This window comes from Miscanthus floridulus, chromosome 16 (assembly GCF_019320115.1).
Source record: "Miscanthus floridulus cultivar M001 chromosome 16, ASM1932011v1, whole genome shotgun sequence".
NCBI lineage: Eukaryota > Viridiplantae > Streptophyta > Magnoliopsida > Poales > Poaceae > Miscanthus > Miscanthus floridulus.
This window is the reverse complement of record NC_089595.1, coordinates 90,421,608-90,438,849: the sequence shown is the minus strand read 5'-3', so window position 1 is coordinate 90,438,849 and position 17,242 is coordinate 90,421,608. Positions and strand designations below refer to the sequence as shown.

Sequence of the window (17,242 nt, the reverse complement as noted above, 5' to 3'; positions counted from 1 at the left end):
AACAAGAAGCTTAACGTTGGAGAAAGAGCATCTCAAGATTGGATTGAGCAAGTTCACTAGAGGCAAGTATCTTCAAAGTGAGCTACTAATGAACACTATCATAAAGATGGATAGAAGTGGTATTGGGTACATGGCAAACAAAGAGAAGAAAGCTCAAGCTCAACAACAACAAAAGCCAAAGCCAAAGAAGTGTTTTGAGTGTGGACAAGAAGGCCACTTTGCTCATGAGTGCCAAACTCCACCACCACAATCCTTGCCCAAGCATGCTAGACCTTTTGCCTTCAATGTTTACTACATGCTTAGAAAGGATTCTAGTGGAAAGATAAAAGTCATGTTCTTAGAACCTCTCAACAAGAATAGGCCTAAGAAAATTTGGGTTGCTAAGTCACTTGTTGAGAAGGTGAAGGGCCCTCAACAAGTTTGGGTTCCTAAAGCTTGATCTCTTGTGTGTAGGTAAACTACAAGACTGGTGGAAGTCATTGGGTTATTGATAGTGGTTGCACACAACATATGGTTGCAAACAACATATGACTGGTGATCCTCGTATGTTCACCTCACTAGATGAAGAAGTAGATGGATAAGAAAGAATCACATTTGGAGATAACTCAAAGGGTAAGGTTAAAGGATTGGGCAAAGTGGCAATATCAAATGATCATTCAATCTCAAATGTGCTATATGTTACTTCTTTGAGCTTCAACTTGCTATCCGTTAGACAATTATGTGATCTTGGCTTCCAATGCTTGTTTACCAAGAAGGAAGTTGTTGTATCTAAGAACAATGATGATCAAGTGATATTCAAAGGATTTAGATACAACAACCTATATCTAGTGGACTTCACCTTTGAAGATGTAAATTTGAAGACTTGCCTATTCACCAAAACAATACTTAGGTGGCTATGGCATAGAAGACTTACTCATGTTGGGATGAGCTCACTTAAGAAGCTAATGAAGAATGATTTGGTGAGAGGGTTGAAGGAAGTGAAGTTTGAAAAGGACAAGCTTTGTAGTGCATGTCAAGCCGGCAAGCAAGTTGCAAATACTCATCCAACCAAAGCCGTCATGTCAACCACAAGAGTGCTAGAACTCCTTCACATGGACCTATTTGAACCAACAACATACAAGAGTTTGGAAGGAAATCTTTATTGTCTTGTGATTATTAATGACTATTCAAGATATACATGGGTATTCTTCCTTCATGACAAATCCAAAGTTGCATCATGCTTCAAGAAGTTTGCCAAGAGAGTACAAAATGAATTTGAAGTGAAGCTCAAGAAGATAAGAAGTGACAATGGGAAGGAATTTGACAACACAAACATTGAAGCCTATTGTGATGAAGTCGGAATCAAACATGAGGTCTCCGCAACATATACTCCTCAACAAAATGGTGTAGTTGAGAGGAAGAATTGGACATTGATCACTCTTGCAAGAACAATGCTTGATGAGTACAACATCCCTGAAGCTCTATGGGTGGAAGCTATCAACACCACATGCTATGCATCCAACCGCCTATTCCTTCAAAAGTTCCTTGGTAAGATACCTTATGAGTTGCTCAATGGGAAGAAGTCGGACGTTTCCTTCTTTAGGGTGTTTAGTTGCAAATGCTACATCTACAAGAAGCGGCAACACCTAGGGAAGTTTCAAAGACATTATGATATTAGTTTTTATATTAGTTACTCATCAAAGTCCAAAGCATATAGAGTATTTAATCATGCCACCAGCTTGGTTGAAGAAACATATGATGTGGAATTTGATGAAACTAATGGCTCCCAAGGAGCACATGAGAATTTTGATGATGTAGGTAATGAACCATTGAGGGAGGCTATGAAGAACATTCTGGTTGGAGACATCAAACCTAAAGATGATGAAGATGATGTACAAGTGATTGATCCACCTTCTTCATCAAGTGTGCCACAAGATGATGATAAAGATGGGGAGAGTAGAAAATGAAGACACCCATGTCTCCTATGATCAAATGGTGGTACAAGCACAAGATGTTGATGCTCCACAACCTCCTCCTCAAGTGGTCAATAGAAGAAATACACCTCTACTACAAGATCATCCACAAGATCTCATCATAGTGAGTCCATCAAAGGGTGTAATGACTCGCTCACAAAAACTTGCTTCATTTATTGCTCATCACTCTTTTGTCTCTTGCTATGAACCTACCAAGGTAGAAGAAGCTCTTCGAGATCCAGATTGGATAAATGCCATGCATGAAGAGTTGAACAACTTCACCCGCAATGAAGTTTGCACTCTTGAAGAGCGGCCAAAAGGTGCAAGAGTCATTGGAACAAAGTGGGTGTTCCACAACAAGCAAGATGATCAAGGCATAGTTGTAAGGAACAAGGCAAGACTAGTTGCAAAGGGGTTCTCTCAAGCTGAAGGATTGGATTTTGGAGAGACCTTTGCACCGGTTGTAAGACTAGAAGTCATTCGTATCCTCCTTGCATATCCATCACATAATGAAATGAGACTATATCAAATAGATGTGAAAAGTGTATTTTTAAATGGCTTTATTAATGAACTAGTCTATGTTGATTAACCTCCTAGGTTTGAAGACCCTAGATATCCTAATCATGTTTATAGGTTGTCCAAGGCATTATATGGGCTTAAGCAAGCCCCAAGAGCTTGGTATGAGTGCCTTCGGGACTTCCTCATTGAGAAGGGCTTCACTATCGGGAAGGTCGACACCACACTATTCACCAAGAAGCTTGATGGGCACATCTTCATTTGTCAAGTGTATGTTGATGATATCATCTTTGGATCATCAAATGAAGATTCTTGCAAAGAGTTTGGTGAATCGATGTCAAAGGAGTTCGAGATGTCAATGATTGGAGAGCTTACATTCTTTCTTGGTTTTCAAGTCAAACAAATAAGAGAAGGAATTTTCATCTCTCAAGAGAAATATACAAATGATCTTCTCAAGAGATTCAAGATGGATGAATGTAAGCCAATCAAGACACCAATGCCAACTAATAGACATCTCGACCTAGATGAGGGAGGTAACATGGTTGATCAAACTATCTACCGCTCTATGATTGGTAGCTTGTTATATTTAACCGCATCTAGGCCCAACATCATGTTTAGTGTGTGTATGTGTGTAAGATTTCAAGCTAATCCTAAGGAAACTCATTTAATTGCCGTAAAAAGAATCCTTAGGTATTTTAAGCACACACCAAGCATTGGCCTTTGGTATCCCAAAGGAGCTATATTTGAGTTAGTTGGCTATTCTGATTCGGATTATGCCGGTTGCAAAGTTGATAGAAAAAGCACATTCGGAGGGTGCCACTTGCTTGGTAGATCACTTATGTCTTGGTCCTCCAAGAAGCAAAATAGTGTGGCTTTGTCCACCGCCGAAGCGGAATACATTGCCATGGGTGCTTGTTGTGCACAAATACTTTACATGAAACAAACTTTGCTAGACTATGGAGTAGTTCTAGAAAAAGTACCTCTTTTGTGCGATAATGAAAGTGCGGTAAAACTTGCAAATAACCCGGTTCAACACTCTCGCACCAAGCACATAGATATCCATCATCACTTTCTTAGAGATCATGTTGCTAAGAATGATATTTCACTAGAAGGTGTAAGGACCGAGGATAATTGGTGGATATCTTCACTAAACCACTAGATGAGGTGACTTTTTGTCGATTGCGGAATGAGCTCAATGTTCTTGATTTTAGTAACTTCACTAAAAAATAAGCTTGTGTTGTCCCTTGCATTGCATTGTAATATACAGCATGTTTAATTTTTGGTAATGCATATAGGGCTTGTCTAACATGGTTAAGATAACCACCATAAAGCGTGTGAAGAAGCTTAACCTTGGATCAAACTTGACAAGCAACTAGATTTACTTTCAAGTATTGCATTGCATATGCATGAATGTTGTTTTGTCGTTTATCTTCAATTGCCCTCTTATTGCCTATTTTTCTAAAAAGAATTATAGCCTAAGGCAAAATATTTCAAAAAACTTGAGGGTTTGAGAGAGGTCACTCACATCAGTCCCAATTGGTGTTTATTTGGATCTTATTGGAGTTAGGACTTGATTGGGAATATGCAGCACAAAGGACTTTGAAGATTTGCTAGAAAAAGAGTGACCGGACGCTGCACCAGACTCTGAAGTCCGGCGTCTGGTTAGTTCACAGGAGGTGAACCTACTGCGAAGGAGTGACCGGACGCTGAAACAATGTTCTCCCATCGTCCGATCAGATGGCGATCCAACATCTGGTCGATCGAAGATGATGATGGCAGCTTGCACCGGACTCTGGCTACGTCCGGTCAGTGTCCACCGGACACGTTCGGTCACGATTCTAGGGGATTTGGACCTCTTTAGAATCGACCGAATGCTGGGTGGCAGCATTCGGTCGCTACCACCGGAGCGTTCGGTTAGTAGAAATCATGCAGATTTCAATATCTTTTCTTTGTTTCCTTTCCCATCATGTTGGGGGCCACTATTTAATCGCAGCGCCGTTTGACCTAAGGCCGCAACCACGCCGACATCGCCGCCTCACTCCCACGCCACCGGCCACCGCACCTCGCACCACCACTCTCTGCGCTGCCCGAGCCACCCACACTGGGTCGTGCCCGCATGCCGTACCACCGCTCGTGCCTCCGCACCGCGTGCCAACGCTCGCCCACGTGCCACCCTGCCTGCACCGTCGCGCCCACGCCATGCCAGCTCACCGCCAAGCTCCCACTATAGCCATACCGCCTCACCAGAGCCACCCCCATGCCCTAGCGCTAGCACCCTCCATGCTGCATCATGCTGCACCACCCATGCCTTTGCCCTAGCCACCAAGCTCATGCCCTTAGTCAGTTCCTCCACATCATCTCGGTCGCTGATTTTAGTTGAGCCAGGACCCTAACCCTAGCCGATTTGGTGGGTCCCCGTGTGTCGCTTCTCATCTCTTTGGATCACTAGTTCATCAGGTAGTAAGCCCTCGATTCAATTTCATACCTAATTGCTTGCTTTCTTAGGGTTTTGTATCTCTAGATGGATAATTAAAATTATTTGTATATCCTATCTATTCTATCGTGCAGCGAGTCGGTGCCGTTGAGGTCCTTTTTGTAGTTGTCAGTCAACTCAGGGCCAAGCTCATGAGTATGGATCGAGGTCAAGCCTCAGAAGTGACAGTTGACAATTGTTTCTTGTCAGCGGCAGTTGTTCTTTTCAGATCCAACTGATGGTTCGTGTCAAGAATATTGGAGGTGGTCCCGGTGATGAGGATCTAAGACACCCACCTCGCTTGCCTATAGATCCAAAAGGCAAGGCGACGAAGAAACTTGCAACAAAGAAGTGGAAGTATCCAGATGCAGACACAGCTAGAGCAGCCATAGTTGCAGTAGCAGCAGAGCATGCAGAGGCAGGAGGTGCTAGGAGTGGAGTCCAGATCGTAGATCAACTCTCTCCTTCTACTAGAGCTACACTTGAGCAGGTTGAGCATCGTCATGGTGGTCCAGTTGGGACTGTCATGGTCATGGGATGGCGAGTTGTCTTGGATGAGAGTCAGCCTCAGGGGGAGTCATAGTAGGAGCCATAGGTAGCAGAGCATACTCAGGAGGGATAGCAGGCCGAGGAGACAGAGCAGGCACCTCAGCCACAGCTTCGTCGCTCTAGTTGTACTCGTGCTCCAGTCACATTGAGGGTAGATACACAGTGGAGGGGTTCTCGTCCACCACCCAGACCATAGGGTCCACCTCTAGTGACTCATCTAGATCTGAGGGCCACCACAGCCAAGCAGGTGCAGCAACTCAGATTTGTGGATTTTGAGCAGTGGTTTCCGCTGAGGCAAGATGAGCGTGCATCAGAGGGCTTCTACACACCACTGCAGGAGGACTTCTATAATGCATATCTTAACAGTGGAGCTATTTTTAGATCTCAGAGGGTGTGCAACATAGAGTCTATTGTTACAGCAGCTAGAGAGCACATTTGCCCCTACCTTTCTTACCTGCCCAGGCTAACAGGTTTACTTGGATGGATAGGCTTATATGTTCCATCTTGGGTCCATCAGTTCTATGCTTCTCTCTGGATTGACCCGTAGCACAGATTCATACACTTTGGATTCAGTAGTAGAGATTATAGGCTGACGAGCACTAGGGTTAGAGAGATACTTAGGCTTTAGGAGTAGCCCATCCAGCTACATGAGGTTTGCTATGGATAGACAGTGCCCCCCAGACGTCCTCATGGTGGGATGGTGCCCCCTACAGATCTAGTCCGCCACTGCTTCACAGAGCCATTCAGCGAGGGGTCTAGCAGGACACCTAGTGATCTCACTCCCACTGCTAGAGTGCTTGATGCTATTATGAGGAGGACACTCCTTCTGAGGATGGGGTATCGCAAGGGCTTGACTCGCATACAGTTGTGGCTACTGAACTGTCTGATGTAGCAGATAGTGTTTGATATTTGGGATCTCCTTCTATTAGAGATGGAGGATACTATTACTGATGGGTTCAGAGGTCATCGACAGTTGCCCTATACCCACTAGATCACGTTTCTTATTCATAGGGCAGTTACAGTGAGGCCGCCTAAGATGCTAGCTGAGTATAGTGGTGCTACTATAGAATTTCCTACATATAACCTGACTTAGATGATCTGCCATAGTACACCAAGTGCACCTAGCCAGCCACGTCATCGTCCAGAGGTGCCAGAGACTGTAGCCTAGTAGGATGATACTATTAGGGGCATAGCAGCTATAGAGGAGGAGGAGCTTGACGCTCAACAGGAGGGGATGGTTGAGAGCGACCCCAGCGACAGCTCAGATGAGGACTACCATGATATCCCTCAGATGCCTCCTCGACGACATGATCATGAGGCTGGTAGCTTCAGTTCAGCTCCATCTACACCGTAGACTAAACCTGCTCTACTTGCCATACTTGAGCGGATTAGGCAGGATCCGGCTCGCTAGGCTCAGGAGACCGCCGCTACTTTTGCATAGTTCTAGGCTCAATAGGATGAGTTTTAGCGGCAGCAGCAGGCCATACAATAGCAGCAGTAGGCCATGCATCAACAGTAGCTCCTCATGCAGCAATAGCTCATTGGATTTATGTAGCATGTAGTGACAACTATTGGGGTTCCACTGCCACAGCCTTCACCCTAGCTTGGTCAGCCTGCCACCACTTCTATGACTCTAGCATTACAACCTAGTGGGCTTCAGAGTCAGGGACAGTCACCAGCATAGTTTGCTTCACCTACAGAGCAGGTGTCCTAGTGGTTTGCTTCGCCCATGTTAGCCCTGTAGTTCACACCTCTCTAGACAGGCTTCACACTGGCTCAGACTTCCTCGCTACTAGTGCTAGACACTTTAGTCTCTAGGAGTCTTGGAGCGACTTTTAGTGAGTTGATAGGGCAGCCTACTCCACCATATTTGCATGTCCTAGGTCCTTCTATAGTTGCACCTATTACTGGGACTACAGAGATGCTCCCTTCCTCAGTGGCATCATCAGAGCCAGCTGCTCTAGTCATACTTGCACAGTATACAGCAGTTCCAGTTGTTGATCCAATCCAGACCGCTTTAGCGTCGCTTCTAGCTATAGAGGGTCAGACTGCTTAGAGCTCTGGTTTAGATGATGACGACACTTAGTTCCAGCTTGCTCCTCGTACCTCAGTGCCCTACTTGTCCGCTGCAGCCTCGCCGACCGACCCTTAGGTTTTGGTGTTTGACGCCAAAGGGGGAGAGGGATCGAGTATGTTAGTCTTAGGGGGAGCGACATATCTAGGGGGAGCTTAGTTTACTTAGACTATCTATTATATTTGGTTTTTATGTGTGATACACTATTATGCATTTGTGTGTTTACTTTTATGCATCAAACTATATTTATGTGATAGTGAAATCCACGTGATTGTGATATATGACATGTGTGGTTTCTACTTTGAATTATTTACATGTCATATCACTTGTGCTATGCTCATTTGCTTTGCTTCCGCGTTTTACTCTGATGCAAATGAGCTTTATTACTTGTACTCATGCTTATTTCATATCTTTTGAGTACATCATATTGGCTTGGGTCATATAAGCTTGCCTAACTCTTTTGTTCTTATTGTCAAAAGCTTATATGAACCAAGCATGTTAAAAACCTCAACTCTTTCACATACTCGAGGTAGTATTGTCATCAATCACCAAAAAGGGGAGATTGAAAGCATCTAGGCCCCTAGTTGGGTTTTGGTGATTAATGACAATACGCGATTACTATGACTAACGTGTGTTTTGTAGAGGCAATTAAGTTAGGTCATGGTAATGGAGATCGATTAGGCTATCATGGTGGTCATGCCCCTATGATGGAAATCATTTTGGTTTTCAAAGGATGAACAACAAGGTTAAGGATGAACTAGTTCTAAGTGTCAATTGGAGTTGAAGAGACACTTAGAGTAGTTTAGGACTTTGTTTTTCCTTTGGCCATACTATTAAGGGGGGTATGGATGGGTAGCTTGACCTAGGTGAGTCTAGTGGGTTAGGTGTGGTGCACACTTGCTAAACCTAGCACTAGGTAGCTCCTAAAAAGCCCTTAGATCTATTGGAGCAAACTTCATTCACGTACGTTCGAAAGTTGGAAGTGAATGGAGGGTCAAATACTGACCGAACGCTGGCTTCGGTGTGACCGGACGCTGGCGTAGAGTCCAGTCAGTTCATTTGATCAAGGCGAAGTTGTCTAGAAGTGACCAGACGCTGAGAGGTCAAGTGACCAGATGCTGAGGGCCAGCGTCCGGTCGACTCTAGTAAGGTTCCAGAGAGGGAAAATCATGACCGAACGCGTCCGGTCAGTGCTGATCGGATGCTGGCTAGCGTCCGGTCACACTTTAAACACTAGATTTTGGGGTGAACTAATCGGCGCGTCTGATCAACATGATCAGTGTGTCCGGTCACCCCGCAGAGGTATATAATGGTTTGTTTTTTAGCCCATGTTATAAATACTTTCTCCATTCATGTGTGGGGGTACTTTTGCTTATTTCAATAGCTAAGAAACATCCTTGAGAGTGCCAAGAAGAGCAAGGTCCTAGTGAGGTGATTGAAATTTGAGAATCCCAAAGAGAGCCCTCATTAGTGAGATCAATAGTAGCAAAGTGTGCATCTATCCTTCTCATTAGGCTTGTCATGGTCAAGTGAGAGTCCATGCTTGTTACTCTTGGTGATCACCATCACCTAGACGGCTTGGTGGTGATTGGGAGCTTGGTGATCATCTAGAGAGCTTGTGGATGACCCAACTCAAGTTGTGAGCAGTTGTGGGTAATTCACTGCGACAAAGTGTCGAAGAATCAACCCATAGAGAGCACTTGATCCTTGCGTGGATCAAGGGGGAGCTACACCCTTGCGTGGGTGCTCCAACGAGGACTAGTGGGGAGTGACGACTCTTCGATACCTCAGCAAAACATCGCCGCGTTCCTCCTTCTATCTTTACTTTGAGCATTTACTTTGAGCAATTCAATTCTTATCATTTATATTCCTAGAATTGCTATGCTAGAGTAGGATTGGAACTTAGGGTGCTAAACTTTTGTGCGTTAGATCAATAAAAACACTTTCTAGGCACAAGGGGTTAATTGAGCTAACCGTAGAGTTTAATTATTGCAAAGAAATTTAGAATTAGCCCAATTCACCCCTTGGGCATCTTGATCCTTTCACTCTTCACTAGGAACATCCTCAAAGCGTTCCTCTCTGACTTCCTCCAGTATCCTTTCTCTAGGACTTGCCATTTTCTCACATGGTTAAGTGCTATTATGAGGAAACCTTGCTCTGATACTAATTGAAAGGATCTGACAAGTGGCCTAGGAGGTGAATAGGCCTTTTTCTAAAATTTAATCAACTTCACGAAACCAGTCAGAATGTGGAACCTCCGGGTTTGAGCGTGGAGGTTCCGGGGCACGGAGATTCTAGGACTGAGCATGGAACCTCCGGGGATCAGAGTATAAAATTGATCTACTGTGGAATTTAACAAATGAAAAATAGATCGAATGTAATACCAGCCTTCCTGGGGAGTATGTTGAGCTATCCAAACAGTCGGTTGCACCTAGAAGATGAGGAATTCATAGATCGGATGCAAACCCTAAAAATCAATCCAAATCACAAGTGATAGCAATAACAACAACAATCATAGTGAACACAAGGATTTATCCTATGGTTCAACTCACCACAAATGCTTGTCTACGTCCATGTTATTGAGGTTAGCCACAAAGGCTATAGAGTCTCTTTCAACTCGCTCCTCTTCTCCAACCTATCACCAAGGCAATAGGTTAGAGGGTTCCACTAAGTCACAAAGGGTAATACAAACTTCTCTGTGCTCAACCACAGTGGATTGGGAGCTACCGAGCAACCACTAGCCATCTAGGAGCCAAGCTCCAAGAGTAACGAACATACCAAGCGGCTAGGGCTTCACCAAGTGCACAAGAACAGAGGAGAATGATCTTCTCAAACTTTCTCACACTCTCTAGAGCCAAATCCCTCAAGGAATCACAAAGATTTGAGCAAGGGAGTTAGGAGCACAAAGCTTGGGAGAGAGAGAGCTTTTGTTCATCAGGAATGAAGGAATAGAGAATATGACTGTTGGGGACGAAGGGGTATGGTATAAATACCACCCTTGTCACCCACAAAATGGTCGGGTCTGACAGACCCAGAGCCTCCATGATTGAGCGTGGAGGTTCCGCGCAGGCCAGATCAGATAAGAATTCAGCACGGCTTACTTTTTGTGGCTAGGATTATTTGAGATGTAGATGGAGTTTTGAGCACTTGGTTCCACCCAACATACCATTAGTAACCCCCTTGATAGTACGGCTTGCCCTATGACTCAATTTCAAAATATAAAATGAATTAAACTAGCTCTTGGAGCCATTGCAAGCCATCCATTCGAGTTGGGGGTCTCCTCCTTTGTTTCTTTGCATCCATGATTAAAGATATGCTATCAAACACTTGTCAAAGCCAACAGTCCTTTAATTATGTGGTCAACATCACCAAAACCCACTTAGAGCTTGATTGCACTTACAGTTGTCTTGTTAAGTTTTCGGTAATCAATGCACATCCGCCATCCTGTGACTGTTTGTTATGAGATTAATTCATGTTTTTTATTTTTCACCACAATCATGCCCCCTTTCTTTGGTACAACTTGTACCGGGCTTACCCACTCACTATATGGCACAGGATAGATTATCCCTGCATCCAAAAGTTTCAAAACCTCTTTCTTAATAACTTCTCTCATCGTATTATTAAGCCTATGTTGGGGCTCCCTAGAAGGTGGATATGTTGGATCTATGAGAATGCGATGGATGCAAAGAGGAGGACTAATCCCTTGAGGTCTTCAAGCGAGTAGCCAAAAGCAAAGCGATGCTTTTCTAAAATGGTAAGGAGTTGAAGGGTCTTGTCCTTAGAGAGTTTATGACTAATAATCATAGGAGACTCCCTATCATTGTTTAGAAAAGTGTTTTTCAACCCTAAAGGAAGGGGTTTGAGCACAATGGGGGTTTTGGTGGCTCTTGAGTTTCATCTAGAGGGAAAGGATCTTGTGGTTCTTCTTTGTATTGGATGAAATCCTAGGCATCCTCTTCGAGATCTTTGTTGGAGGCTTACAAGAGAGAAGTTGCCATAATCTCCTCCATTGGATCTTGCTCGGGACTCAACTCTATCTTAACATGTAATGAACGAGTGATGGGAATAGACAGGTTTATGCTTTTCTCCAGTCTTACATTTATACTCCCCTTTCTTCCTTCATGTAGAAGTCTCTCTATTGGATGTCCTATCAAAAGATCGAACTCCCAAATATCAAAAACATAAAAACTAAGGTACACCTTGGTTTCGTCTACTTTGATAGGGATGAGGTGAAAGATTCCTTCACTAGGAAGGAGTTGGCCTGAGAGACTTTTTAAGAGTTTGGTTGTTGGAGTTAATTGCATATTTTTAAGAAGGGTATGTGCAAAAGATTTATACATAAGATTTACTCCTACAATCGGATTATATAAAGCATCGAAGGAAGTTTTATGAATCTGACAACGAATAAAGGTAGAAGGAGAATCTAAACAAATAACTTCAGGAGAAAGCTTGGATTCTCCCAACCACTCATTGCTTACTATTGTTGTCAACTTCTTCATAGTCTTTTTAAGGAACTTCTCTTCGGTTGGGTCAGGAAGATGCTCATTAGGTGCTGATGGTGCCAAAGATTTCCTTATGGCATAATAACTCGAGGTGTTTCCAAAATCAGAGAAGAGCTCATCCTCGACTTCAAACATATTTTTCAAAGGTAGAATTTTATTCTCCTTTGGTGGTTCGGGAACTTAGAGGGCAGTTGAGGCTTCAAGCGTGGTAGCTAAAGGTTCAGGTTTAACTATCACAGGTTTTTCCTCAGGAGTTTTCTCAACATCTTCTAGGACATCATCACGAATGCTAGTGTAGGGGGTGTTTTCTAGGATTTTTCTAAGGATATTTCTTCCTTCACTAGCAGAGCAATGTAAGAAGGCACCTCTAGAAGTTGTATCAAGAAGCTGCGTGGTCTCCCCACTAAGAGCCATATAAAAGTGTTGTAAAAGCATAGGGTCTTGAATGGCAAGGTAAGGGCTAGAATTGACTAGGTCATTAAAATGTGCCCATGCCGCCCTAAGATATTCTTTTTCTTTCTGTTTGAAAGATAGAACCTCTCTTCGTAGGCTAACCACTCCAGAGATGGAAAAGAAAAATAAGCAAAAGCTAGAACATAAGGCTTCCCAATCTCCTTGTACACTCCCTACGATTTGCGTATACCAGTGTTTAGCTCTTCCCGTCAAAGAGAATGGAAATAGCTTCCACTTTAAGGTTTTATGTGACATGCCTGCGATATGCAAGCATTCACAAGTTTGTTTAAACTCTTGTAGGTGGGTATATGGGTTTTTATCGTCTTCTCCTAAGAACGATTGTTCCTAGACCAAATTTATTAAACTCGGACGCAACTCATAGCCAGGTGTAAAGATAGGTTTCGAAGATTCCGGTGGCTCTAGTTGTGCGCCTGTAGGAGCAGCGAATTGATTGATAGGCGTGACGTTATCCATGCTTAGAAATAAAATAAAAAATACAAGGACAAACCTGGTTCGATGAAATCACACCAACCATTTCCCCAGCAACGGCGCCAGAAAACTTGTTGATGCCTGTAGTGGTACACAGAGACAAAATCTGTAAGCACACGGGTATCGAGGTAGTTTTCACTCGAAGTATTATCGAGTATCGTATTCACAGGGAAACGTGTGTGTTATCTAAACTCTAGTTTGTCCAGGGAGATAGCAATCAAGGTATAAGGTATGAGTAGAGAGGATTCCTATGATTATGACCCTATGAAAAGCAAGGCTTATGATTCTAGTGTTCACTTCGGGACATCGCTTAGATGGTAAAGCACCGCTAATAGATAACTCTACCGACATGACTATGGTCCTACTAATTTAAGAACCTGCTCAATTCAGTGTGGACTACAAAGGATAGATGGAGCCGTCACCTCCCGCTGCTACCACACAACCAAGAAGCAGAGAGCAAACACAGGTAGTCGATAGCCTAAGCACCACGCTTATGCTAACGATTACTACTCTAATCTAGAGATCTAACAAAGACTAAAGCACTCAAAATAACTGTGAATCCGTGAACAAGAGAGCATAAAACTTACTTTAAACAGAAATTAATTACCAGATGTATCTTAGATGTAGACTTGGAGAAACCTAGATCCACCAAAGTACAAGCCGTAGAGGTAGCACCGACAGGCCGATACTTTCCCTAAACTCTTCCTTCACTCTCTAACTCACTATTTTCTAGGGACAAGACTAAATCCTATAGAAGACTAAACCTCTTGAATGCGATGCCCTGATCCTGAGATGAGGATATGAATTAGGGTTTTAGGATGGCTCTAGGGTGAGGGGTAGGGGCTGCTATTTATGAGGGGCGCCTGACACCCTCCTCCTCTTAGTAGCCTCATTGGTACTAAACTTTACACCATATCTCATTAAAATGCACATGGGCCTTTATGGGCCAAATTCTAAATTGAGCCCATAAATGTATAGCATGGCTCTATCTTGTCCTTCTATTTGAACCGACGTTGAGCAACGGCATAGATTGATCCTCAATGGCGGTGGAAGAACTGACGTCGAAGCGGAGACTGACCAGTGGAACCCATAGGCCGGCCGGCCTACAGGTGGGGCCGGCCGGCCCCACATGTCAGCCTTTTGAGGTCTGTTTCGGTGGGTTGCCTTCTGGTGTGTTCTAGATCCTTCCCAAGTAGTTTTCGTCGCGGATAAACGTGATATAATCTAACAATTAAGTCCCCCTTGACGGTTTTCTGGATAAACCTTGCTGAAAACACAGATTCACCAAAAGTTGTGGAATTTATCAGTTTAAACCCCTAGATCTAAGTTTGGTGATGGAATTAACTATATTTGTAGGTTATGTTGATGGTTTATAATTGACATTAACGACCGTCAACAACTGACTAATACGAGAACGAACCCTAGCAACGACGGAAACTATCACAACAGGGAGCAGAAACAACTTAGCTCGCCAACCCCTAGAAATCTCCGGCCACCGTGGCAGGGAACAACGAGTCGCCAAGAGTTGCCAGGAGGAAGACGAGACGAAATGAGAAATGAGGAAAGGGGGAATGAACACTCCAACTTCGGGCACGCGGACCCCACATGACAGTCATAGAGAACCAGGGAGCGATCACTAGCCAGAGAGCGCGAGATCGGACGTCGCGGCACGCGACACATGCCATATCCAATGGCCTAGAATTTGGTTGCCGGAGGGAGTCAGAACAACCGGTTAATAGATAGCAAATCTGTTCCATAAAGGTCCTGAAGTGAATGTTTTTATTTCCTCCCTTTCAAGAAGGAAAGCAAGCATTTCCCTAGAAAAAGAAAACTTTATTCCTTCATTTCAAAAAACTTATGATGTAAGAAAAATATAGGATTTGAATTTCTTTAAAATTTCTATGAAAATCTGTAATCCAAACAAGCTCTAAACTTGTTTTGAATTCGTAAATTCAAGCCAAAGTATGCTAAGCCCTTCCTCAACTCTATCGCAGGATCGGGAGACGCAGGCAGAAGCACGAACGGCAAGCGCACGCCGCACGCGCACATCCCTGCGCTGAGGAAAGCGGAGACCGCCGCCCTCGGTAGTCGACTAGTCGCTCGGCGGGATGGGATGTAGGCGCACGCCGGAATGCCGGATCGGAGAAATTGGCACGAGTCAGCGAACCGGGTCAAAGCCAAACAAACGGCTTCCGCGGTTGCGTGCCGGATACCTGAAGTGGCTGTGGCGTCCGGTAGTGCTTGGCTCGGCTAGTGTGATGACGTCCTCCCGGTGACATCACGCGAGCAACGCCGTACCTGATGCTTGCGGCAATGAGACCCAGAGATGGATGATTCTTGACCCATCAAGAAGGAAGAAGGTACGTACCAATACAGTGTGTCCTTAACCAAGAAGGAAGGCAGACAGGTCACGGATGGTGTCTACTACGTTAGTATGCCACCGTTACGGAGAGCTGCCGGCGGAACAGACCAGGATTGCGACCGTAGAGCTGATGTGCACTAGTGCTCCTGCTCCTTCCAAAATAAAAGTCGTCGTGTCTTAACTTTGATCAGTTATATATAAAAAATATTAATATTTATAATACATAATTATTATCATTAGATAGATCATTAACTATACTACTGTAGGATGTTTATTTAGAAAGCCAAAGCCAAAAATAGGAGCATCCGTCACTCTGAAACCAACGATAAAAAAGTCGCGAGTTAATAAATTATACTGGAACTGAGATCCGGCGGTTTTTAGAAGCATCTCCTTTTCCTTCTGCTGATTTGTGCTAACCGCAGCATTAGCCGCATCAGTGGCACCAACACCAGCGCGACTGCTTGCTAATGCTATCCAGTGCTGACTGCTGAGCGACTAGCATATCAACACTAGCCACATCAAAAGACGCTGGCCCACGGACCGACCACGTTGAATATCGGGGTGCTGTGCTGGGGCCACGTGGGCCTAGAAGATGACTGTCCCTACTTGTCAGTCACACGTGTTTCCCTCCAAGTCACCGCAACTACTCGTGGTTCGTCCGTTCCCTGGTGGCGGGCCCTCTCACGCGCACTTTGGGCCCCACAACCTGCGGTCTTTGCGCTTTTCTCCTTGCTCTGCTCTGCTCTGCTCGCGAACGCGACCCCAGCTCCGCAGCTCGGCCGCCTATTTTAGGCACCGCGACTCCGCGAGTGCCGACTCCTGTGCAATCAAATCCAAGGCTCTCTCCCCTCTCCTCTCGCCCACCAACCAGTCCAAGCTACCGGGGTTGCGTCGCTGATGGCCACCGAGACCATCCAGGTTCCGGCGCCGACCATGCCCGCAGTGGCTGCCAGAGGCGGTGCCACCGGCGGCAGCAGCATCAGGGCGGGCGCGGGCCTGCCGCCGCCGCCGCGGAGGGGCCAGATCAAGGCGAAGATCCTTAAGGACGTCGTCGCTGCTGTCTCCGCCATAGTCGCGGGCCTCGTCAAGAACAACCGCGGCGACGGCGAGGAGGGTCTCCCGGCCTCCGATGACGCCGGCGACAAGTGAAACAACCTATGACGACGCCGGCCGGCATGGATGGCTCTCCGCGTTCTCCCTTCCGTCCGCCCGATGCTCCCGCTCCTCTGCTGCTATCACGTGCTCATTTTAGTGCACGCAGCAGAGAGGGCTGGGCTGGCAGAGGGCCAAAAATTACTACGAAGCTCTTGTGAATCTCTCCGTATTTGTGGGTGGGTGTCTGTTCGTCTCGGATGGATCGGTTGCCATATTAGAGCACGCACCGGTCCATCCATGGTCTTGCTGGTTTGTGCTTCTTGTCCTGCCCCTGCTCTTTGGTTTGGTTTGGTTTGGGTCTCAGTGGCTGCTATCAGGAGGTTACTGCGGGTTTTAAGAAAGAACCTCCTGCGGTTGCTGGTTTGTCCTAAGTCTCTGTTGTGTGATTAGTGTAGTATTATGCAAGTTTGTGTAGTTTGCTGAGTGTTTGATTGTGTAAGGTTCAGGAGGGATCAACAAGTATTATGGTCTGGTCCTTCCTCTTTGTGTTACCACCCTTGTCATGTTTGTAACTCTGCTTTGCTATCATGTCAAATAAATTGAGCTTCTTGTGTGAAATACGTGCTTTTTGTGAGTTTCACTAATTTCTGGCTCAGGGCTTACCCTTCCCCTTCCCCGGCAAGTTTCAAAGGTTACATACAGATACAGCTTGATGACGATGGCAACTTGACGAGAAAGGCTCCGTCGAGCCCCTGCTTACTCTGCACAAGTGCACAG

General features: G+C 45.0%; 1 protein-coding gene across 1 annotated transcript; it reads left to right on the top strand.

The window, feature by feature from the left end:
- The first annotated feature begins 16,186 nt into the window (after window positions 1-16,186).
- Window positions 16,187-17,076, top strand: LOC136514220 (uncharacterized). Its single transcript, XM_066508200.1, has one exon. The coding sequence runs from the start codon at window positions 16,268-16,270 to the stop codon at window positions 16,517-16,519; it is 252 nt and encodes an 83-aa protein (XP_066364297.1). The 5' UTR covers window positions 16,187-16,267; the 3' UTR covers window positions 16,520-17,076.
- The last annotated feature ends 166 nt before the right edge of the window (window positions 17,077-17,242 follow it).

Coding starts and splice junctions, on each gene's coding strand:
- LOC136514220 (XM_066508200.1), top strand. CDS start 16,268: ATGGCCACCGAGACCATCCAGGTTCCGGCGCCGACCATGCCCGCAGTG.